The sequence below is a fragment of the Rhamphochromis longiceps genome, linkage group LG23, assembly GCF_057381845.1.
Source record: "Rhamphochromis longiceps isolate RC_006_pf linkage group LG23, R_longiceps_female_GT1.1, whole genome shotgun sequence".
In the NCBI taxonomy this organism is placed as follows: Eukaryota; Metazoa; Chordata; class Actinopteri; order Cichliformes; family Cichlidae; genus Rhamphochromis; species Rhamphochromis longiceps.
In genome coordinates, this window is record NC_140578.1 from 41,090,988 (window position 1) to 41,116,496 (window position 25,509).

Here is a 25,509-nt window from a genome sequence, read left to right on the forward strand (position 1 = left end):
TAACACTTTCTGCTGTAACTGTGATTATTCATTAAAGAGTACTGTTATAAAAGATGGTGAGTCACAGAGGGTCGTTTTAAGTGTTTTATAGCACCACTGTTGGGTCGTTATTCAGAAAAAGTTGTATTACACAGTAGTCTGAACTTTTTTTTTTTTTAAAGTAACGAGTACATTACTTAATTACTCCCTAGAGAAAGTAATTATAGTACTTTGTATTTCAAATCATGTTAATGAATGTCACTTAATTACCATTGCAACTAAAAATAATTGATCTGATCCAAGTGTGCCACTGTATATAATCACAAGTATGCAAAGTGACCAAAACACATGCTGAAAATTTAAAACTTTTATTTGTGAACCAATGAAATAGACCAAAATCCACTTGTGCCTTCTATCTTACGGAGTACTAACATGAACATAAGGATGAGGAGGAGGGGGGACTCCAAAACAAAAGCAAAGCAAAACATGACAGCTGGTGCCAGAGCAGGCGTCATCACAGACACCGGCTTCATTGGAGGGGACAGATGCGCCAATAACTGCTGCTGTGAAGAAAAACAGTCAAACTGAAGCCTTGTAGCATCGATGTGGAGGGGGGGGAGAGAGATGTCAGCAAGAGTTTTCCCCTCCAGTGAAGCTGGCCAATACACGATACGTGCTGCTACTTTACGGTCTTTGAACACATTACCAAAAAAAAAAAAAAAAAAAAAAAAAAATATGGGCTGGAAGCGCAGGATCATTTCTTTCACCTGCTATGGCAAACACAATAGTAACAATGGACACTGAAGTTAAACACAAAAGACAGGCTTATGTCATACAAATGCGTTACCGTCAAAACTCCAGGGCATTAAAAACAAAACAAAACAAACCCCCCCCTCCTGAAAAACTACCTACACCAGCTGTCAAGTATAGCAATAACATACTATAAACATATTCATCATATTGTTAATAAAAAAACAAAACAAAAACAAAATAAAATTAATGTTTACTCATTTCAAAAATGCACCCTGGAACATGTTTCCCACACCACAAAAGCTGGACTCCATTTGTTGTCTTATGTTGGATATGAATTGAAAGAGTTCAGGGAATTTTTGACCTACCCTCTACTTGATTTCCATGAGTCATGATAGCGAGGTCTGTTTGCACTAAGAGCTTCCAGTAAATCATCTCAGTCCCATTATTCTGCTGCACATCCTGAAACTGTCTCCTTGAAGTCAACATTTTGGGCTTCTTTAACTCACGAGAGCCTTTTAAAACCTCTGGAGTTCAGAGTGGTTCTGTGGACCGAGCCCACCATCGCTCGCCGCTTCTAAGAAGACCCTGAATGCTTCAATGGACCCTGGCAGACTGACCTACGCTCTGCACAGAGCACACCTTTATCAGCAGCATTTGTTCACTCATCTTCCTCATTTTTTGGGAGTTTTTTTTTTGGGGGGGAAACAAAAAGCAATAAACAAAAAACAAACAAACATCTGAGCAAGGCCAGGAGAAACTGCTGTGTAAAACTAGCTTGATATGTAAAAAATAACACTTTTCTAACCAGATTTCACAGGAATCCTCAATATTTTCAAGCAATCGTAACCAAAATACAGCCAGAAAGTAACTGACAACACGTAGCCTGCCCGGGAGCAATGCCGCAAAATGTAACAGTAACCAAGTAAAATTATTTTTGTTCATTTTTTTCTAATTTTATTTTGGGAGGGAGGGAGCATCCTAAGTGTTTGACTGTCAGTCACCAATGTTATTATTACTGAGGTAGAGATTTGTCCCGAACTGAGACAGATGTTTTCATAAGCTCCCCAGCCAGAGAGGTGCCAGGCCTCAGCTTCCATAGCCACACACACACACACACACACACACACACACACACACACACACACACACACACACACCATTGGACAGACGGAGAAAAGGCTCGGCTGCAGTGCGGTTCCTCTGCCCGTCCTTATTTTCGGTCCCTGGGATCCTCTGTGAGCTGGCAGGCAGAGAAAACCATCTATGGTGACTGGGAATTAAACACTGGGACGCAACGCCTACACTACCAATTAGCTTATATTCACAATACTTTTAAGCTTGAGGGCGAGAGCTCAAAGTGGCACAAGTTGATATCCTATGACTTCTGTAAATTTAAAGAAAAACATTTTGTTTTTCCCTTTGTTACCTTTGCTACATTCGTTCGTCAAAACCTGCCATGTGACAAGTTGGGTGGCTCTTTGCCCTACGAGGGTCAGTTCAATTTTATTCACAGAAATATCTTATATCAAAAATTGCAATTATTGATTTTAGCCTGTAATGACACTATTAAAATACTGCAGTGTTATCTTTTTTTGTATAAATCTATAAATGTCATGTTTAAACTATAGTTTGACTTTAGTAAGTAGAGTTAAATTCTCTCTAACGACTTAGAGATGGTGAGAGTGTTAGAACATCTACCAGGTGATATGCTTTGACATGCTAATATAGAAGTGCTTTGACACTGAATGAAAACAATAACCTAATTTGTCCCTAAACTCCAGTCCTTATTTGGAAACCTGGGGTTAAACCCGGCCTCAACAGACAACTAAAAAGGATGGGCATCATCAATAAAACGAGTCAAACAAAAGCAGAAGGAAGAAACGTAAAAACAAGAAGAGGACAGAAGATCTTTTAACTGGAAACATAGAATCATACTAAAGCTTTGCATACAAAGTTTTCAAGCGAAAGAAGAAAAAAAACAACAACAAAATCGCTCTATGGCCATGTTTACCCAAAAAAAAATAAAAATAAAAAATTCCAACTGCTTCCATTTTTGGTTTTTACAGTTTCACTTCCCCCATTCGAGTAAGAGATGGAGATGATCTCTCCAACACGATAATTTGCTTGTTCAGAGTGGCGTGTATGCAGCTCCACATCAGGGAGAAATCCAAACTCAGATAAGGAAGTGGAGCAGGACTTTGGCAAAATTGGATAAGAAGATTTCTTGAGACAGCCTGGGTGTTGGGGGGGTGTTGAGGGAGACTCGATAGGCTTACGAGGACGGAAGCGTCAGTTGTCCATGAAGAAGAAGAAAAAAAAAAAAAAATCAAGCAGCCGTTAAGGAGAGCGGGGTAACCCTGAGGTGCTGTTCTCACATACACTCGAACTCGTCGATGCGCTGCTTCGTGTTGCCCTGTCGGATCTGCCGCAGAGTTTTGTATTTGTCTCGGCCTGCTTTCACGTTCTCGGCGTGCAGCACGTCGTTCTGGGTCTTCTTGGTGTCGTCTCTGGCTTCGGCCAACTCTGAACTCAATGTCTATGAGAAGAGAAGAGAGGATAACAGGTTGAGGAGGGCAAAAGAACAGGAGGAGAAGACGCGACCAAAAAAATAATAATTAAAGCCAAGAGGAGAGAAAACTGTCTGATGATCAGGGCGGCACAGACGTTGCAGACAAGACAAACAAAACAGGACGTGTGCGGAAGAGAAAACGGGATCACGCTCCATTTCAAAACTAAACATCTGATTGACGCAAAGCCACTTATCTTTAGCTTTTGGTTCTCTGTGTGCGATCTTTAGTCTTCACTGACAACTAAATCAAAAGTGTGTTTGTCTCTGCTGTATTGAAAACAACACACAAGCAGGGATCAGCAATGGTTGGACCAAAGTCTGTTCCTTCAGCAGTCGTCTTTGGAGGAAGCCGATACAAAGTGCAGGCCTGGGTGTGAGGTTCCTGCCTTTCTTTATGTAAAACTATTCTAACTCTTCTTGCATTAGCTTCAGTATTAGTCCTGGCCTATGCAGTAGCCAGGCTTCATAGCAGTCTTTGGAATTTACTTAACAATATAAAAACTATGATTAGGTTGGACATTATCCATCTGATTACTTCATTTCTAGAAAGTCTGTTTTAAAGCCAGGCTGCAGTATAAGCCAGCGCATCTCCTGTGACAAGCAGGAGTTTAAAGAAGAACGGACACAGACGTATGCCTCATCTTACCCTTATCTGCCATTTCTTGGCCCGTGTTTCTTCTTTGCAACAAAACTGCTGTTATAAATAACAATGAGATGATATTATTTTTTGTTTGTGTATCGCAAACCTCCTTTGGTTACATGAAACTAAAGCTTATTTTGTATATATATAAGTTTGCTCTAAAATTAATCTGGCAATTTTTGGCTTTAGACTTCATTTCAGCGCAAGATGCACACCACAGTGGTGGAATTTCTTTATATAGGACTAGTTTTGATAAAGAGTAATATCAGGCTTCTTATGGAGGCTAAATCTGAACAACGGGTTGTCATTTTAACCCTGCCCTAAAGGTTTTCACTTCTTGCTCCTACCTGCAGCTGCTGCTTAACCCTCTCATTCTTCTGTGCTTCAGTGACGCGAGCCTCTTCGCTGCGGAGGTCAACATGACTGACGCCCTCATTGGAGAGCTCGGCGCTGGCCTCTGCGTGGTTCTCATCGTGTTCATCGTGCTCGTTCTCAGCATGACCGCCCGGAGGCGCTGGCACCACTGTCATGGCGGTCTTCAGCTCCTCCTTGGTTTTCTCCAGGTCCTGCTGGGCTGACAGAGCCTGCAGGTGGAGGCACGAGGAAGGAGAGATTAGGACAGACAGCTCACAGAGTCACGCTAGACAGGTGAGAGCAAAGGATGCCACACAAAACAGCTGTGGTTAAAGATCTAGGCCATCAGACCAAAAATAATCAGTGGCATTAAGCCTAATCTGCATCCATCATGAACTGACCCATCTATGCAAAACTGCACGATTATTTGTAAAAGAAACTCATTACAGGAAGGAGTTGGGGAAAGATTTAGATTTTTTAGATTAATTAAAAACACGCTTTTTAAAATATGTAAATATTAACAAATGTTTAGTGAAGCCAATCAAAATGTAGACACCATCTGATTATGAGTGATGTGGAAGACAAGCGATGGGTATGCTGTATGGATCCATGTAACACAGGATTCCCGATCACTCTAATCCTCCATCACAGTAGGTGTAGTAGTCCATACCATTTGATTTACAAATATTATGATGACAAATATTAAAAATTAACCAATTTAATTGTTTCAGTGTCCACTGCTGGACAAAATTCAGTCACATCATGCACAAGTTGGAAAGTTTTCCACATGTTTATCTCATCTGGTGCATGAAGTCATCAATGAAGTCTGCGTTACCTTGTGCTGCCACTCTGTGGCCTCATCCTCTTTCTTCCTCTTGGCGTCTTCTAGGAGAGAGATCTTTGCTGTGAATTCAGCCAGTTCAGAAGCCTGCAATGAAAGCAGTCCCTGCTGTTACTCATACAGAACAATCTATGGCTTCAAACAATCCGAAATAATCAGACAGACACCAGAGCCTTGTAAGTGCAGGAGCATAAAGCATATACACATATGACAGTCTGGCACTGCTCCCAGCATCAGTCAAACAACACACACCAGTTGCTCTTGAGTCTTCTGCTGGTCTGCAGCCTGTCTGGCCAGCTCCGCCTTGGCCTCCTCGGCTGCTTGCCTGTCTCGCTCCAGCCGCTCAGCCTCCTCCCTCGCTTTCTTTCTTTCTTGCTCGAGCTCCATGGCGCGGCGAGTCTGTTCCTCAAGCTCTGTGGAAGAGCAGACGCGAACGTGTCATAAATAAGCTCCGATTTATGTTGTAAACATTCAGAGTCCAACCTCAGAATGAACTCTGGTGATGGCAACTGAAGACTTTAATGTAAAACAGAAGCCGCAAGAGCGCAACTTATTGTGTTTTGAAAGTTTCCTCTTATTTCAACTATTGAAAAATGGGTTTCTAAATAAGTTTGTATTTTTAATTTGAAAGAAAAGAAAAATGAAAGCACAAAAGCTTTGCTCAATCTTTATATATTCTGGTCACACAAACATAATGAAATATGTAATTGGTCTTGATCTAAAGCCCTAGAGAGATTCTCCAGTTTGACATACAGGAGGGAAGGAGGAAGTAAGAGCTACAGTAAGAAAACTGATGAGAGAATGAAAAAGAAAAAGGGATACCTCTCTGAGCTTTCATCGTCTGCTCTTCAATCTGTTTCAGCCTCTCCATGAGCTCTTCTTTCTCACGCTCTATCCTTTCCTTCTCTTTCTCTGCATGCTCTCGCTTCTTCTTTTCATTCTCCAGCTGGGCCCTGAGAAGGTTGCAGATTACCTGTTTCAGATCACTTTGTGTGTATATTTTAACTATGAAACATCTATTTTAATACTGTATATATACATAGATGAAGTACTCTCACCATGATCTGAATAAAGTTAAATGAAGCTTCAGAATGAATACATGAACATGCCTCATTTTTGTGTAGCAGAGGAGACACTGCCCTCTAATGGAAATGCTCTGCTGTAGCAGTGACTCGTCATCAGTGTAAGCCTTGGTCTGATACAATTTTGTGCATTTGTTTTAATGGGAAAGTGATAATCAAATGTTATCAAGTCCTAGCACACTCCCCATGCATAGCTTTGCATAATGACATGGAACAAAAAAAAAAAAAAATGTATGTGTATGTGGCCAAGTCATCCCTCTGCAGTACCTCTCCATCTGTTTGTGGTGCTTCTCCTCCCGGGCTTGAGCTTTCATCTGCTGCACCTCGATGGTGTCGGGCTTTCTTCTCCTCATGTACAACTCGTGGTTACCCATACACAATGCCAAAATGCGCTTGTTGATGCGCAGACGTGGGGCATAAAACACAAAGTCCTAAAGGCATGGATAAAAGAGAGCAAAACAGAAGCGTGTGAAGCATTTATATAAAGCTGAAGGATGAATATTTGTGGACTGAGTGCGACACTCACAGGTGCTTTCTTGTCGATGGGTTTGATGACAAACTTCTTGTCATTGAAAGAGATGTTTCGAATCTCACTCCAGGGGAATCCAATCTTTGGTGTCAATCTGGATGAAATAGCAAAAAACTGGTTAATTGTGCAGACTTTTAACAGCCTGTTAAAAGTAACCCAATACCACGTGGTATAAAATTCAGCCAGCAGATGGTGCCCAGTATAAACAGACCAGCTTACAGGAAATGATGACACTGAAGCGTCTTTCAGGTCTGTGTGAGAATAGCGGCAGTATCAGGTGTCACGCTCACTGGCTGACACTAATTCGAGTAGTAGTAGGTAGATGCTTTGTGAACAAGAGGTAATAATAAAGAAAAAAGAAAACAAACAGAGAAAGTGAAGGACAGTGAGGAAGCTGCAGCCAACAGAGAGAACAAAAAAAAAAACTATGCTGTTATCTCGCAATCATCATTTTTTTTTTCCCCTTCACCCGTCACCTGGACGAGAGAAGGAGGAAGGCAGCTGTCCTCAGATAACATAAACAAAGGTGATGCAGAGAGTGAGAGGAAATGCTACAGGAGTAGTGATTAAATCTGTCCTTCACGAAGAGGGGAAATAAATCTGACCAGAAGGGAACAGGAAAGACTACTACAATGGAGACACAGAGACTTTCTCCACCTCTCACTTATCGAAAATATCTTTGCTTCCTCTAAGCTTTTTGGACATTGTGCATGTCCTATTACCATTTATGTCACACAGCTAGATACACTTGTGATGTATTTTCCCCCATAAAATACATCACAACTCTAACAACATCAGATCTAAACAACCACTTTTTTAGAGGGGTCTGTCTGATTAAATCAAATTGATTTGAGTTTAACAGTATGTGCTCCGTGGGCCCATGAACCAAAATCCACTGGGTATATGAACCCTTTGTCAGCAAGTTTGGATCATTAAAGTTGTTGAAAATCTCTTAAATATATTAAATGCCACACTCAAGATTCAAACATTATAAATATTATAATAATAATAAATATTAATATTTTCATGTTTTTAAAAGCACCCCACTAAATGTTTCCAGAGTGGGTTGCACAGTTGTTCCTGTCAGCTAAGCTTCTAGAAAATCTGACGTTTTTTTTCCATTTCATATTTAATTCAATACGAGTTTTGATCTTGTGATGAGGCTGTGTAACACAGCAGGTATACCAGGCGCATCGACACACATCTATCAGTTGTTATGATTGTGACACACTGTGTAGTAACACCTCCAACTGCTCACTATTCAAGGCTGTTGCTGTTTAGCAACCAACTGCAAACCGCAGCTCTGAGGCTCTTTGTCTGTGTGAGGAGATTCATGCAAAAACTTCCACTTGGTAACGTCAAAATGCTGGCCTCATACTGAGATTAAAAAAAAACCTATCAGCACTACAAGGCTAATAGCTGTAGAATTAGTCAGAAAATTAGTTTTTCCAAGGATTATGTATATTCCTTACTTGTCCTCGTGTTCGTAGATGTTGAGTCCAAGAGCATCCACGCCCAGCCATAGCTGTGTGCCCTTCTTGTTTTTAATCTCAAAGTAGTTGACTCCATACATCTCCAAGTCTTGGGCGATTTTAAGATACTCCATCATTGAGTCCTCTCTAGAGTAGAGAAAAAGAGGCATTATATTATATTATATTATATTATATTATGTTTAGAAATTTAACACAATCACATGTTCAAAACAATAGCATTCAGTTAGCGTACATTTTCTTCTAGAAGAAGAAAAAAAAGCACACATTCGAATTTAAGTTAAGTGGGTTTAAATCTTTGGTACTTTATGGCAAATCCAAACATGTCTACAAGGGTTTCATCATGATAAAGGTCTGACACACACCTGAGCATTCCTCTGTGTTCTTCGTGCCAGGTCTGTATCCTGTCCTCCCATTGCTCCTTAGTCAGCTTGTGCTGCTCCAGGACTCTACACACACACACACACACCACACACACACAATGATGTTCATCTGAAGGAATGTCAAACAGCACAGAATTGCTTCCTCAAAGAGGAAATCATAAATACTCCAGCAGGCAAAGATATAGATTTTGAAAAATGAAAGTCAAAATCCAGTTACTCTGGCTGACACCAGAATCATATATATATATATATATGTAAAAACTAGAGATGGCACGATACCACTTTTTTATGTCCGATACCGATATGAATCCGATAGTGTTTTTTTAATCAACAAAACTGTTTTTTTAAATATCTTGCTGCATTTTGTATAAGTTCATACTCAAGTTTAAAACAACTACACTAAAGCTATTCTGTTATACCTGTATGCAAAAAAAAATATTTCATAGTTCAGCAATACTGATCAATCTAATAAACTTAAACCTACACCATCCTCCCTATTCTGGTATTTTAAAGAGTACTTAGCGTAAATATTAAGCAACCTAACTAATAGGGTTCCAACTCCCAGCAACAACAAAAATTAAAAAATTAAAAAATAGGGAACCACCCCTCACGCTCCACCTCATGATGCTTAATCGACGTAATCAACCTTAATTTGATGCAGTGTGAAAAAAAAAAAAATGCAGAAAAATCAATTATTTTTCAAGAAATATTAAATAGATTCAACATCTTTCTTCAACAGAATTGCAGACTGCACAGATGGTACCTTCCCAAAGTAAAAAGTACTATAGCTTACTAGGGTATATATATATTAGACTTAATAGTTACTATATACAGTAATTGACTTCTATTCATTTTATATCAAATTAAAACTTTAGCTTTCAATAAATAATTATCTGACACCCAGACATTTTAAATGAGAATAAGAAAGAAAAGTATGTCTTTGTGCCCCCCTTTTCCCTGTTAATGCCCTATCGGCCCCCCTGGCTAAACTTTGCTAGATCCGTCCCTGCACAGTTACCAGCGTCAGCTACGTAGAAAAAGATCCTGGTGTAGAAAGTAATATTAAATAAATTTTAACAACAGCTTATCAAGCTTAAACGTGCTGCTGTTGTTTATCCGCTGGTTTCCTCTTTCTGGTGCAAAGTGGGCCAAAAACAAACAAGAGAGACGGACTCGCGACAGAAAAGCCGATCAGCTGATCATTAAGCAGTTTCATGATTGAAGTAGCAGCAAGAAGAGGCAGTCGCTTGTTAAGCTTAACGCAGCCGTTCTATCACGTGATGCATACTGCTCCGATGTGCTAACGTTCTGAGGCGAGTTACGGCGTGTTGCAAGTTTTGTGAGGTGCTTTCGTGATATTTAATGGATCGGATTACATTTTTTATTTTTCTCCGATATCCGATCCAGTAATTTAGGTCAGTATCGGACCAATACGTAATATCGGATCGGTCCATCTCTAGTAAAAAATGCTAAACTTTATGTGAAATGCCTACCTCTGAGGGAGCAGTCTGTCATGAGTAAGGTACCCAGCCTTGTGCACCTCTTTGTTATAGTCTCCATACTTGGCCTGGACAGCGTATGAACCCAGCAACACAGCCGTTTCTGGGGGACAGTAGTTCTCATCATTCAGGATGGCCTCTTTCACCTGGCAGAAAAATGTGTGCGTGACTCTAAATGTACTCAAGACTGTAAGATTTAGTTAGCACTTATGCTGAGAACAGAGCAAGCTAGATAATAGTAACATAAAAATGTGATATTTTGAGGTTTTGAAAATAACTGAAAAACTAATTATTTGCTAAAAGTGTTGGTGTCCTGAGTGTGTGGAGTTACCTGCAAGAAGAAGAGTCTCTGGGTGATCTCCTGGATTAGTTCCTCTGAGACATCTTCAGGGAAGAACTTGGCTCTGAACTTAAACTGCAGAGGACTCTCTTTCTTTACATCTTGCTGGGTCACCTGGATTCAAAAAATAATAATAGCTCCATTATGTACTGGAATTTTTCAATACTATTTTTCTGTAGCCTCTGCCTTTTGTCTGTCTTGCTCACATGCTTGTTGAGCATGAGGATATTTTTTTTGTAATGCACACTTGGAAATGTAGAGACACACTGTAATAGCAGGGGTGCTAGGACTGGGGATTGTTTTGGGGTGAGTGAAAGAAGAAGCCTGTTGAAAGACCACATCTGAGGCTTCAGTACCACAGTACTGCTTCTAGGCAAATACCAGACAAACAATAGACACAGACACTGGAGGAAACATGAAAGTGAGAGCTAAAGAGAAAGACCCCGACAAACAATTTAAGAAAATCAGTTGAAGTCCACATGCTTAAATTAATAATAATATTAATAATGGAATTTTGTTTTTAAGCTTCTCCATCAATCCATCTTCTTCCCCTTATCTGGGGCCAGGTCCCGGGGGCAGCAGCCTAAGCAGAGAAGCCCAGACCCCCACCTCACGTCCACCTCCTCTAGCCATTCTGTGGGAACACCAAAGGGTTCCCAGGCCAGCTGAGAAATATAATCTCTCCATTGTGTTCTGGTTCTGCTGTGGGGTCTCCTCCCGGTGGGACATGCCCAGAACACCTCACCCAGGAGGCATTCTAGTCAGAAGCCCGAGCCACCTCAACTGGCTCCTTTCGATTAGGAGGAGCAGCGGCTCTACTCTGATCCCCTCGCAGATGGCCGAAATCCTCACCCTATCCCTAACGGAGAGGCCAGCCATTCTTCGGAGAAAGATCATTTCCGACACTTGTATCTGCGATCTTGTTCTTTCGGTCACTACCCAAAGCTTGTGATGATAGGTGAGGGTAGGGACATAGACCAAGCTTCTACTTTCCCACAAAACAAAGTGATATTTACCTTTTTATTGAGTTTCAGCCATGTGATGTAGCCTTTACTGTCCACATACTGTAGTCCAAAGAACCACACCTCTCGCAGGCCCACAGTCTTTACCACCTAAAAGCAAAAAAAAAGAAAAATGGATTTTCACAGTTTATTCTTCCTTTAGATAGCGTTTTTTCTTTGATGTCTGAGAAGTACAAATCTGTGATCTGTGGTAAGTGGCAGAGACATTTAAGAGAGAAGGGAGGCGACTGTTAGAACGTAAAGAAATCATATTTATCTTCTGCCTGTTTAACAAACTGTTATAGGGAGCGTTTTTGATTTCATTTCTTATTATTCTGGCACTGACTAAACTCTTTCTGAAGGCACCAAAAATTCCTGTGCTGGGAGGTGGGGACTGACAGCATAAGAATACAGGAAACAAAGTGTCAACTTCTCAAGCACCCACACTCCTACGTGCCAGGTTTCTGTCCTCACAATACTTTTTTTGCTCACCTGGTCAAACAGCTGTTTTCCTGTGGTATTTGGCTGGATTGCAAACTCCAACTCTGCATCCATGGTGGTCACACGGACATTGATCTAGGGGGGGGGGGGGGGGGGAGGAAGTTCACTTTGCTTGCAAATATTACACAAGTGAAGACATGAAAATAAGTTGCAATTATTCATGTGTGCGTGTTATTCCCTTTTTTCTGCTCCTGTTTTAGGCAGTTAAATACCACTTAAACCTATAAGTTTGGACAAATACTTTAACTGCAAGAACAGGTCAAGAATCCCTAAAGAACAATTTTTTTAAGCGTGTTACGGACAGATGAGAGTCAGAGGAACTCACGAAGCACTAGGGAGGTGGGAAAAAAAGCATATCTATCTATATTTATCCAATCAACCAGTCTTCTGAAAGACTGCTTCTTCAAACTGTTGTACAAAAAGTGTGCAACATTCAAAGAATTTATGCACTTTATGCGCACACTTCATCTCATGTGCCTGACTATGCCACTAGTCTAAACTAGTCAGCAAAGCAATCGAATGATAACTTGATCCACTTGCGTTCATGATTTAAATCCTACTGAAAACTTGTGCTACCATCTTAAGTGAGAGATTCACACGAAGGGAAAACTGTACACTACTTTAAACAGATGGAAGTTGAATACTGGTTGTGATAAAGTGAGGTGGCTCACAAAACACTGAGGCAATACTGGCAAAAAGTATTTTTTTTATACAACCTTTACTTTTCACACAATAGTTATGGTTCTCTTAGAATACAGGATGTGGTGCACTGCATGTATGCACCAGTACTACTGACAACTCATGTCAAGTGCTGCTGTCCAACTTTTCCTCAGTTGAGCAAAAATATTCCAGGAAATTGCAGAATTTCTAAAGAGGACAATAGAAGAACATTTTCCCCCATATGTGGGCAATGTGTCAGATCCTTTCAATCCTACCCTCTCAGCACTCTGCCAGTGAGTGAAGCCACACTTTTTCAAGGCAAAGACCTCTGTTGGGGTGGAGCAGAGGATAAAACTCAGTCATTGGCTGTTCCTCTTTAAGCAGCACTGGCAGTAGGCCTAGAAGCAGCTGATGGCACAGAACAGAGCAGGGTTGACCTCCGTGGCATCTGACATCCTTCCTCCCACACCTACTCATACATTGAGCCGTGCATTGCCTCAGTGGTAGTTAACAGGACGAGAAGAGAGACGGAGGAAAACACAGAGTAAAGAGGAAGACGAGAAGCAAGCTGAGAGGCGGGGTGCAAAAAGCAAAGTTTAGCAAGAGCGTGAAGGGAGGAGAGAAAAGAAAAAAAGAGCGTGGCTATGAAGCGCAACAGGAAGTTTGAGAGATGATCTGGGGTATACTCCTTTCGACATTAAATTACAGCGTTGTTGCTGTAGATGAGAAGAAGAAGAAGAAACTGAGGGAATGAACCATCCTTTTCCTCTCAGTACTTATATATAAAACCTCAGGAATGCTTACTTTGCATTCCTTTTTCTCCCCTCTTGTTTTTGACACACTCTCCTGCCTTCATCTTTTTCACTCAATATCCCTGCAATGAATAATCCATGAAACCAGCACATAACTGGACCCCCACATGGAACTCAGCCCATAATGTATCTTGCTGGATCACCACATTAATTACCCAATAAATACTAGGGCTGAACGATATATCGCATTTGCGATAATATCGCGACATGATCAAGTGCAATTTTCTAACCGCAAAGGCTGCGATTATACTCTGGACACGTCCAAATTCATGGGCTGCATCCTCCTGAGGCCGCATTTGTAGACCGATTACGTCACAGCGACGCGCCGAAGGCTGTCCAAATTACTACCATATCCCAGAATTCATAGCGCGGCCCAGCCAAACTCCAGTTTCCAGCAATGGCGGCCGCTACTAAGTTTTAAAATTACTCATACTAATCTTTCTGGGTCACAAAATAAACTTTTAACATATTTTCAGGCGAGAAAGTAGTTGTGTAAACATCAAATATCTGCTCGGTTTATCAAGATATCCCATATTTGCAAAAGTGCTTCGACGTTTTCAGAGGCGTCTGCTACCCACCAGCTCGACAGCTAGCCGGGAGCTCGAGGGTTACTGATGCGGCCGAGAACGGCACAACTCCCGGCACATCATTTTCAGATCACCGCGGAGTTTCGCTGCTCGGGTTAAACGTAATATATAAGTCACTTAGACAACCTAAAAATTTTATTGTTGGGCTTTTTTCAGTGTTTTGTTTGTTCGTGAGTAAATCGGTTTGGCTGAGATTAAAGTTATTAGATTAGATAAAATAAAACTTTATTAATCCCCCGGGTGGGTTCCTCCTTGGTTTTCACACAGCTGACTAAACGTCAAACAGAAAACTTATTAAACAGAAGTATGAGACAGTCGAGAATTTACACCAGTGTCTGGTTATATTTTAGATAGCAAGAAGCAGACGGCCGAGTTTATTAAACTCCACCGAGACAGCGGTGACGCTAATCAGAACAAGGCTAGACCGTCCAATTTCACGCCTTTAAATTTTAAAGGCGTGTTTGTGTGTGTGTTTATACAATTGCTATTATGTTTGCACTTTATGTGTAATGTTACTGACTGCAGAGATCAGTAAGATGTGTGTATTTTTTATTTATTAGTTTTATTTATTTAATATTATTTTTCAATTGAATGACTGTCTAGTAGTTCACAGATGTCGAAAAACTGAGTGTGGTAAAGCCACTGATTTTTTTTATATATATTTCTGCAATCTGCACATTGTACTGACTTTCATTTTAATGTTTACACCAGGGTTCCTTGTCAGCACTTTATGCTCAGATGTTTGTAAGCTAAAAATAAACTATTGTGTATGTTCAAATATACTGTTGTGATTGAAGAAGTTAAATAAAAATGTCAGTCATCAATTCATGCATCACCTCATGTCATCATAACAGAGGTCTGTCTTCCAGGAAAGAACAGTTTAAAATTAATGTAATATAGTATTGGCCATACTATATGATGTATTGCTTGTCTTTGTTTAATAATACAGAAGACAAAGACCTTAAAAAATAATCGCATATCGCATCGCAATCGCAATATTGGGGCAAAAAAATCGCAATTAGATTATTTTCCATAATCGTTCAGCCCTAATAAATACTGCAGGACATGCCCACAATATAGATATCTTGCATGATGTTTTGTTGCACTAAAACACAAATTTAGTCTGCTTTGCACTGAAATTTTACTTGGTTGTTGCTAAAGATGCATTCAAGGAGGATTTTGCATATGTATGCAGAATCCTCTGGCTTCTACTGCCACAATTAGGCGATAACGTATCTAAAAGCTGCTTGACAACCACAATTAAACAACAAAAACTAAAGGAGCATGTGCTACTGACTTCCAGGGGACAGACCAGTAAAACATGCAAATCACAGTGAGATTGCTTATTGCTGTACAAACAGGTAAAATTTCAAATCCAGCCTTCAAAAATTATTGTGTGGAGTGAAAAGTCTTTATCACTACTATCCTAGACTACAGATGAAACATGAAGAGAAGCTCTGAATGGGACTTGACTATGTTTAGTGACTGAATTAAGATTATAAGTTCACAAATCACATCCATCCTTTTCTTCTTTTGTGGTTGCGGCTTGAAATTTATGGAACGTGAAATGTCTGTGCTGCAGTTCATTGAGTTTTCTATTGACACCGGGGGAAGTGTTTTCAGTCCAAAATACAAAATCCATCACGAGAGGGAAGAGAAAAAACAAAACAAACAAAAAACAAATAGACTCCAACAAGCTGAGAACACAGTTCAGTTCAATTTCATTTATATAGCACTAAATCACAACAACAGTCACCTCGACTTCCTTGAGGCGACTGTTGCCGAGCCTCTCAGCTGGCTTGGGAAGCTAGACTACACTGATGACCATTTACATATTATGGCACAGGAGGGTAACAATAAGACAAGGAAGGAAGACACCAGAAACACATGTTTACCAGAATAAAGCAAAAAAAATGACCCAAAACATGAATTAAGAGGGGGGATAACACAGGAAATACTGAAGGGATGAGCAGAATTCTAAAATTCCAATTAGTAGCTAGAACAAAACAACAACCAGGCAAAAATAAGAAACGTGAAATCTACACAGAGCACTTAAAAATAAGAATATCAAACTAAAAGATCAGTATTTTAATAGGAGAATATGGAGGGATTCAGGGATGCTTTATGAATGGGGTCACTATGGGAACTTGACACCAATGGCTGGGATCCAATAACATAAGCTACTTATGACACCACAACCCTGTCAACATTTCAATGTAGACACTAAGGATAATATTACATGAAACAGGGGCTACTGATATCCAGCTCTTTACCTTGCTTGGCTTTGCTTAAATGCAGATACTTCAAACAATAGTCGGTGTTGGGAAGGTTACTTTTAAAATGTATTCCACTACAGATGACATGCCGCAAAATGTATTTTGTAACGAGGAAAACACGAACACAGTGTACAGTCGAGTCTTAATAGCTTACTTACAACTGGGCTACACTGCCCGTGAGGCTACATTCTTTGAGGGTATGCCTGTAACACTTTGCCTATTGCATTCATATTAAATAATTTTTTGAACAATAATTCAACAAAAACCCAACTTCTTCACGTCATTATGTGGGCTGCAAGTAGAGGTGACATGGGCTGTGAGATTGAGACACAGGCATTAGAGCCTCTTAATGCGTGTTTTGTTTGGGTTGCCACTAGAGCTGGGCGATAGAACGATAACGATATGTATCGCGATATAACTTTTACTCGATAGAGAAATTAAGCTATCGCGATAGACCTCGCCGCTCTTGTCCTCTTAAAAAAAAAAAATTAAAAAAAAATAAAAAAAGGTCAGCCGATCCAAATTCAGTAGCGCAGAGCCGAACCAATCACAGCCGCAGCGTCACGTCGCGTGACTTGTTACGTACAGCACAAGTGACAAGCCGCACGTGTGTTTGTTTGGGAAGCAGCCAGCGGGTAATGGAGCCAGTGCATAATGGAGGAAATGAGTGTGCCGACTAGAAAAATCAACCGAGCGTGACCGAAGAGAAAACAGATGATGGTTCCAATGCCGGAGAGATTGTCGAACGGAAGAGCCATAGAAGTTCCGTAGTGTGAAGGTATTTCGGCTATTTCAAGTCTGACAAAAAAAACAGAGTAGCGTGCACTGTAAATTGTGCCGAAAGCAAGTCTGGAAATCCAATAAACTGGTGCATGCGTCACACTGTGCGCCACGTTATTGTTTCGGTGAAATGAATTTCTACAATACTGTTAATTCTACTCTCTGCAGTGTTTAAATGCTTACATATACACACAGTTACTGTCCGTCCACACATACGACTCGGTTCTGCTTCTATGCCCCAGCTTTGTTTACTTTTTCCCACCGAGGCTTCTAGACTTCTGATTGGCCAACATTTCTGCACGGTTAGGAATCTAGCGCCACCTGCTGCTTTGGCATGTTCATAGCAGCGTTTTCCTTCATTTCTGCCTTTATGTGTGGACGGGATTATTTTTTAAAACGAAAACGGAAAATCTCCGTTTTCAAAAATACCCGTGTACGTGTGGACGTAGCCTCAGTCTCTGACTGGAAGCGCTAATTCGTCATTCGGCTTTTGTCAGACTAAAGTAACTGTTAAAACTGTTTGAAAAGCTCAGCTATACAACAAGGAGAGATTGAGAATTTCCTTTTAGTTCTCAGTTTATTTGATATTGACAAAAGTTAGTCAGTTTTGTCTGTTCTTCTGTAAAACAAACTAAGATTTATTTTTAGAATTAATATTTTGTTTCTAAGTGGAATTGACAATTTAGTCTGTTTCGTTTGTTCTGTTTTGAAACTTAAACGCTTTAGCGGCTGCCTTTTGTGTAGTTTGCAATATTTGCCTTTATTTATCTGAAAAAGTCTCATGTTCCTTAAGTACATCTACCCTGTTGAACTTATTATGGGAAATAAATATTTAAAAACAAGCTGCTGATTATTTCACATTTTACTTGTGAGCAACGGCACATTTAAATCTTACAAATATAGTTATTTGGCTTATATCGTGATAGATATCGTTATCGCCTGAAATGAAAAAAACATATCGTGATATGAAAAAATCTCATATCGCCCAGCTCTAGTTGCCACTGGCGTGGAATTACCAAAACTAGAGGGGACAGCCTAACATATGAAACAGGAAAAGACCGCTGTGTAATCCATTTATTGAGTACCACATTTTTAAACTGTAACTGTAACGGAATAGTTACTCATATTTTGTATTTTAAATACGTAACGCCGGTACTTGTATTCCATTACTCCCCAACACTGACAATAGTAACAGACTGAAGATAACTCAATTTTAAAACAAACTAATGTGGACATACTGAGGTTAAGAGTTTTAAAAGATGAAAAAGAAACAAGAACACTCACTGATTTTTTTGATGTACTGTTTACTTCTGTGTGCCTGTCGATCTGATCTCCCTTATAAAATAACCTTTGTATAACAATAACCTCTTCCTGTTACTGAACATCAATTGCATTTGGATAACTGTAACTAACTAGTCAAGTAAGATTTGGATCTACTCTTGCAGGTGCACAGATCTAGCCACAAACAAGGTAACCACAGCAACATAATCTATTCATGGTTCACTGAATATAAACTTTGTGTTGATTTCACTGCCTTGGTGACTTTATAAGAAAAGTTATACAGAATGTAGTGCTAAGTTTGAGTTTCCAAAGGACTGGAATAGACTGCGAGTTGTCCTCTGTTTGTGTGGGGCCCGCCATCAGCCACGATAGAGCCAACCTTTGTGCTACGCGTGTGTGTGTGTGTGTGTGTGTGTGTGTGTGTGTGTGTGTGTGTGTGTGTGAGAAAACATAGCAAACCCACAGGGCGGAAAGAGGTGGAATCCTTTATGGACCAGACGGTTAGTTAATCCTGTCTCTCGTACAGAGTGGGGGGGAGGAGAAGAGGGACAGCAACATGCCAAAGCAATGACACAGCTAATCAGACACTGACAACTGACATGCCTTGAAGGAGTGACTTTTGCAAGCCTGTCCTTAAACAACACTATTTGGTGACACAAGATACGCTGACTGGGCAACCTGTCCTTAAAAGGACAGTGTTAGGCATTTGAGGAAAGACCTGGAATGGGAATAAATTCCAAAAAAAGGACATTCACAACAATCAACACAACAATCCAGGTACTCAATTCCATCACACTGCCATAAGAGGATGCCTTGCAAGCATGTGAACTGACAGGCCTTGAAAGTTCCTAAAAGCACAACATAAACACTAAAATTAGTATGACACTGGATATCCTCTTGATGAGTCAAGTTCCAGTTGGAGCCCGACATATCTCAGAAGCAGTTCCAACATCTAGCAGAAAGATTTTAGAAGCTTCCAGTAAATGTTATACTGGAAGTACTAATACTCTCATCATTCCTTCTTTTCACTTCTCTTTCTTACTACTGACCTAAAAATATTAACTACTAATTTTACTTGTGTTAAGAGGAGCCAATAATGAAATAAATGATAAACTGGTACACTGACACTAGCTTTAACCTCAGTGCACAGCGTCCTTCTGCACAGATGGACAGAGAAAGATCTGCCTGAGGTTGGACAGCAAAATCTTGTGGAACAATGTTGGCTAAAGATTTTCTTATTCAGGAAGAAAGGGGGGGAAACAAAACAAAAGTGGCTTAAGTGGTCTAGAAAATTGAAAAATGTATATAATTGGAAGTAAAGTGTGGTGATCACTGTTGTGATTTCCCCATTAAAACCCCCCCCAAAAAAGATCCAAAAATCAATCTATAATCCAATCATGAAAACTTTCCAGATATCAGAACAGGCAAATATACAAGTCAAGCAATCAGCTGGGAGTAACCAGCTGACCTAATCAGTTGTGTCAAAAAAGTCACAATGCTTATTGTCCACACTGAGACCAAGATTATTTGACAGAATAATTCAGCTTTTGGGAAAATTGTACACAAATATTTAACTTGACTCATATTTATTGAAAGTTGCCTGAACATGACAACCTCACCACGTGGTGGGGAATCAATTTGGAAAGGTGTGCACTCAAATAGGGCTGGGCCATATTATACCGTTCACGGTAATACCGGTATAATGTTAGGCAACGATAGGAAAATGAAATATCGCGATAGAATATGAGTAAAACGCGCATGCGCAGTGCCTTTGTTTTCATACGCACATGGCCGGTCGTTGAGTGAAACAGATGAACCAGAATTGGTTTGTAAAAATGGTTTAACTTCAGTGATGTGGAACTGGTTTGGTGTTTGTCCGTCAGATACACGACAAAGCACATTTTTTGCAGAACATGCAAGCGGCTGTCCTTATTGTCGTATTTGTCGGACTAAGATGCTCTTAAATCTGGGAGTAATCTGGGTCCTAAACCCCGTATTTCTCAGGTCAAACAACACTGCAGCATCACTGAGAGTTAAAAACTGTCTAAATTCTTTCATCTTTAATAAAACGATCAGCATTGCTGCTTTACCAGGTGTAACTATGAAGTTTAACTTCCAGGCATCCATGAAAACAAAATTAATTACATTTAACGGAGTTAGAAGTTAGCAGGAAGCTAGCGGAAGTTAGCACGCTAGTTTCGCTAGTTACCTAAGCATGATATTGCATGTTCTGACTGAGAGATTTCTGAAAAAAATCAAACGTACAGCTCTGCTATCACTTCCAACATAAATGAAGACAGGAAACTAAACAGCAGTGACGTTTGTAGGGTTACTGAAGTTGGGCTAGCTGGTATATAATGATGTGCTACGTGATCGCTAGCGACACAGCTATGTTAGCATAACATAAACAGTGAAGCTGGAGGACGAACACTAACACTTTTCCACTTGTAAAAGTTAACGTTAAGGTTCCTGATAGTTGGAGACAAATTCAGTCGCATGGCAGGATGCTGTAAACGGACCAAACTTCAGTCAGGAGAACAACTGAGATAATCAATCCACAATATGAGGTCAGTCATTAATATACTGCAACAACATGGGAATAGAGCAGCTGCCAGAGAATTCAACATTAATGAATCAATGGTACAGAAGTGGAGGAAGCAAGAAGAATGAGTTTAATAAAGTTTGATTTATCTGACTGCTTTGTTTCGCTTAATGTGCCTTATAATCCCGTGCACCTTATGGTCTGAAAAATATGTACTGCACACTGCAGTTTAATGTTGCAAAGCACCTCTTTTTAACTTCAGTGGATATTATACATGGTTATGCTCAGGATATGTCAGCCCATTTCTACTGGAAATGCCTTTTGGTTAAACTTTCAGCAAGGAATTTGCATTTGCACTGTTACATTTTTATAAAGCTTTAATGTACATAAAAACCAGCTTCTTGTTTAAGTGAAAATAAATGGAAGGTTGTCTTTTTGCACTAGTAATGTTGTGGAGTTGTATTTTGTCTCGCATCAATTATATCGTCAGTTATATCGTTATCGCAAATTTTCAAATATATATCGTGATAAATATTTTTGGCCATATCGCCCTGCTCTACACTCAAAGACAAGCAGGAGCATGATCTGTGAAACAGACCATATCACAATAATCATTTTACTTTGATTAATATGATTTAGTCATAACTGAAAGTGTAACAATTTTATCAATTGCACTGCGCTGCTTTTGCTCTCATCTATAAAAACTAATGAGCACACATGATCAGACTGGCTGCTCAATACAGAGCAGAGAGGGTCAAATTACAACACACATACAGAGAGTGTGATTTAACTAACTGCTGAGGACATGCTATTAATAAGCACACCTGAGTGCTGCTATAATATAATACAGACACCAATATTTACCACTGTATCTTGTTAAGTTTACAAGTTGTGAAGAATCCAAGAGCTCCATCATTAGTGTTTTGTTTAAAGGGAGATGCCATTTTGGGATGTTTCTAAATCCTCCTCTCAATTTCAATTGCAAAGACAAGTTCTCACTCAAATGGGCCCCTTGTTAAATGTGCAGCTGTTTAGTAACTGTAAGCTGTTTAGAAGAGCTTTGCTGAGAGGCCTTAAGACACACACATCAATCAGTAGAGCCGCTAATCTGGCCTGCTGGGCTCCGAGCAACTGTCTGTCCCTCTGATTAACCTCCCCTGCAGAGTAAGGCAGTTCTCAACGGAGGAGTGGAAGGAGGCGTGAGAGCAGATAAGGAATCAAAACTACCTGCAAACAACAACATTATTGCTTTGGGGGAAGAGAAGGTGAATGTTGTGTTGGAAGTATTGTTTATTTATTCGTTGTACGAAAGAGTGAGAAACTTGAGAAAATACAATAGAGGGAAAATAAAAGCTGGACCTTACCCTACTTATTATTGACCTAGCACAGTTTCAGAAATAACTGCCATCTGTGCTAAACGTGCCTGAAAACACATTAGTAAAAATGAAAGACTCCTTTGCTGGTTCTGCTCATCTTAATTTGATTGTAATACTGGGATTTCGAATTGAAATAGGGTCAGCATCAATTTCAAAAGTCTTAATTAAGCCAACCAATTAAAGTCCAAAAGTTTCAAAGTGCTGTTATCACAGTTTTTCCAGCACCAACTCCAGGGTTTACAATACTCCAGTGTATGTGACAGTATCACAAGCCTAGCCGCCAGTCAGGCATACACTAAGCCCTTGCGGGGCTGGTGTTAGTGTTATTGGTGTCTTCATGAAAAGTGGTTCAGTAGTTTGTGAAATACATTCCAGGCAATTTAACACAAAACTATATTAGGACTGACTTGTTTTTTCCAGCTGGCCTCAAACTGGCTACACCATGAACTACAGCTTTTGGTACTTATATATATATACATATATATCCTCTTGTCATAACCCCCCTTGCTTTCCAACCTCTTAAAATTCCTAAAGACTATATCTCTTGAGGACCACAAATTCCTGCTTCCCACATTTACAAATTATTCCCCATCCTTCTGACTGCTTCCTCTCCTGACAGCCCCTTAGCAGTGTGATTATATTTTTCTCTTAAATCTCTGCTCCTCACTGTGACAGAGCCAGGATGTTGACGTAGACTGGGCCCCCCCAAAGTATATAGCAGGCCACCTCTTCAGCAAACAGGAAAACAGCTACAAGCTAGGAAACCAGTAAGGGCCCTCTTCCTTTCCCCTCATGACTACCCTGCCCCCAGAACAAAGAGTACACCAGGCAGAAAGAGTAGGATATAGGTGTCAGTGGAACTATGAGTGGGCGATATATATATCGATATATACTCGATGTATCGCAAGTTTTTCCACATACGATGGTTAAAATGGCTTTATCGTAACCATTGAGTATAAATTGCCACCGTAATATTCCCCAAACCGGAATATTATTTTTTATCATCTTCTGGCATACAAGCATGCTTGTTTATATACTACCAGATAGGGAAAAAAAAACAAAACATGATGACAGCGGGAGTTTCAGACGAACGACGGAATGAGACTCACTTTCGTTTGGATTTCACAAGGAGGATGTTGAACAAAATGCGGTAATATGCAAAACATGTTGTAAAACTACCATGAATTAGGGCTGTGCGATATGACCAAAATCTCATATCCCGATATAAGACATCTATCGCCCCGATAAAAAATTCTGTGAATCTCAGGCAGCTCGACTTGCGTGAAGTGTTTCCAGCTGGGCGTCGTGTACATGGAGTCGAATGTTTTAACCGATGCATGAAACTATACATTTTTAGACATAAGTTGTAACGCCCGCCGTTTTCTTTGTGAGTATTTATTACACGGCGTGCTGCGGGGAAAAGCCTGTTCTTTTTTTTTTTTTTTTTTTTCTTTCTAACGTTTGAGTCTAAGGTTTATTTTTTAGCACCTGACGGCTCTTTTTGCTTCTCATCCGTAAATACTCTGCATACTCTTTCACGTGATTTAGTTTATTTTGAAAGGTCTCAACAGGATCTTGAGCTTTATTCTGAAAGGTTTATGTGGAAAATAAACAAGCGGACACGCGATGGTTTTATCGTCGTTGTTGCTAACGACAACGCATAAAAACAGGCTCTTGTCCGTCCATAGTGTGGTTATATTAAATATAAGAGAAAGAGAGAACTTTAAGAAATTAATATAGCCACTAAAACGGTGAAAAAAATATTGCCGTAAATTTTATTTTGCGACACCACGAAACGAAACGACAGACGTTTTCATATCATCATCCAATATATATCGTTATATCGAACAGCCCTACCATGAATTTATTCCACCAGCTGAAAAGTCATCCACTGCAAAATTAAGACTGTTTTAAACTCGGCATGTCAACGTCCCCTCACACACCAAAGAAAACGTTAAATAAACCAGCTGTGATACCCGTGACTGTTCTTAGTCAGTCATTTTTTTAGTCACCGTCTAGACTTGTGTTTCTGTCATTTGAGTTTATTGCATTTTTTATTTTACAATTTTTATATGTTATGATATTTCGATTCATTCTAAATTTTTCTATTTAAAGTAGAAAAAAAGTTTAATGAATGATTTGAATACCAGTGCAATTTTGGGAACTATATAGTGAATAATAACATTTGTTTTTGGAGGTTATTTGAACATACCGTGATATATATCATGTATTGTGATATGACCAGAAAATATTGTGATATTAGATGTTCCTCATATCGCCCAATTAGAGCTGAGTATAAGGATACTTAACCCGATTCATGATCAGTTAATCACCATCTATTTAAAAATAGCTATATTAACTGATCAATGATTCTTCAATTACCATAAACCTCACTTGCAGCCTTGGTGCATTTTCTTAAAAACATTGTGTCAACTTTATCGCTAAAAGTAACTTAATGGGGCGTCCACATGGGTGACTGTAAAAGCCTTACTGTGAACAAAAACATTTGTTTCCGTTTTAAAATAAACTTTGAAAATCTGCAGAGTCCTGTGACTGAAAATGTACTCTCTTCCAAGTCAGCCAATGCTGTCACTGACCCCTGCAAATATTTTTAAGCTTGCGTATGAATACTGACATTCAGATTTAGGAGACTGTTCCAAAAGGTTTTTATGTCATACACTAGTCCCAGAGGAGGTCATGTCTGGTGGACCCTGCTTTTGTTTCCTCTGTTTATTATGTCAGCGCTTCCCTGCGACAAGCTGCACTTTCTCTGTCAGATATTGTCTTTGACACAAACGTCACTCTCAGCAAAGTTGGCATGCTGTCCCAGAAGCCGTTTTTGGGATTTTGCCCTGGTGACTCAGGGGACGAGAGGGTTAAGTGAAGGATGACATCAGTGCCTGGCTGTCCTTCTTTTGTATCTTCCTAACTCATCCAAGGACACACACAAACACCCACTGCCTAAAGAGGCAGACAAGAGATGTGTTTCACTTGTGGGGCGGCCTGGAACTCGTTGCCATTTCCTTGGAAAGTTTCTGATGCAATCTTCAGCAACTGGATTTTGATTTTTGTCCAAGCAAGACACAGAATGCAAATTTAGTCGAATTAGGCAACTAAAAATACAAATTACACAGTATACCTGCCATAAATCCCTTACTGTGCAGGGAAGACCACAGGGTTGGGCACTGATTGGATGCCAAAATGCTGGCTAAATAAATACACTGATAAAAATGA

General features: G+C 39.9%; 1 protein-coding gene across 1 annotated transcript in view; it reads right to left on the minus strand.

The window, feature by feature from the left end:
* Positions 1-331: 331 nt before the first annotated feature.
* LOC146642586 (radixin-like) overlaps positions 332-25,509 on the minus strand; it is a 28,670-nt gene continuing 3,492 nt past the window's right edge. Inside the window, exons 3-15 of the mRNA XM_085398943.1 lie at positions 11,953-12,036; positions 11,476-11,571; positions 10,451-10,573; positions 10,114-10,265; positions 8,603-8,686; positions 8,220-8,366; positions 6,745-6,841; positions 6,486-6,649; positions 5,959-6,089; positions 5,389-5,549; positions 5,131-5,223; positions 4,289-4,525; positions 332-3,268 (exon numbers count right to left, since the gene is read on the minus strand). Coding sequence (XP_085255069.1) covers positions 3,104-3,268; positions 4,289-4,525; positions 5,131-5,223; positions 5,389-5,549; positions 5,959-6,089; positions 6,486-6,649; positions 6,745-6,841; positions 8,220-8,366; positions 8,603-8,686; positions 10,114-10,265; positions 10,451-10,573; positions 11,476-11,571; positions 11,953-12,036 — 1,734 coding nt within the window. The 3' untranslated portion in view covers positions 332-3,103. The remainder of the gene's footprint in view (positions 3,269-4,288; positions 4,526-5,130; positions 5,224-5,388; positions 5,550-5,958; positions 6,090-6,485; positions 6,650-6,744; positions 6,842-8,219; positions 8,367-8,602; positions 8,687-10,113; positions 10,266-10,450; positions 10,574-11,475; positions 11,572-11,952; positions 12,037-25,509) is intronic.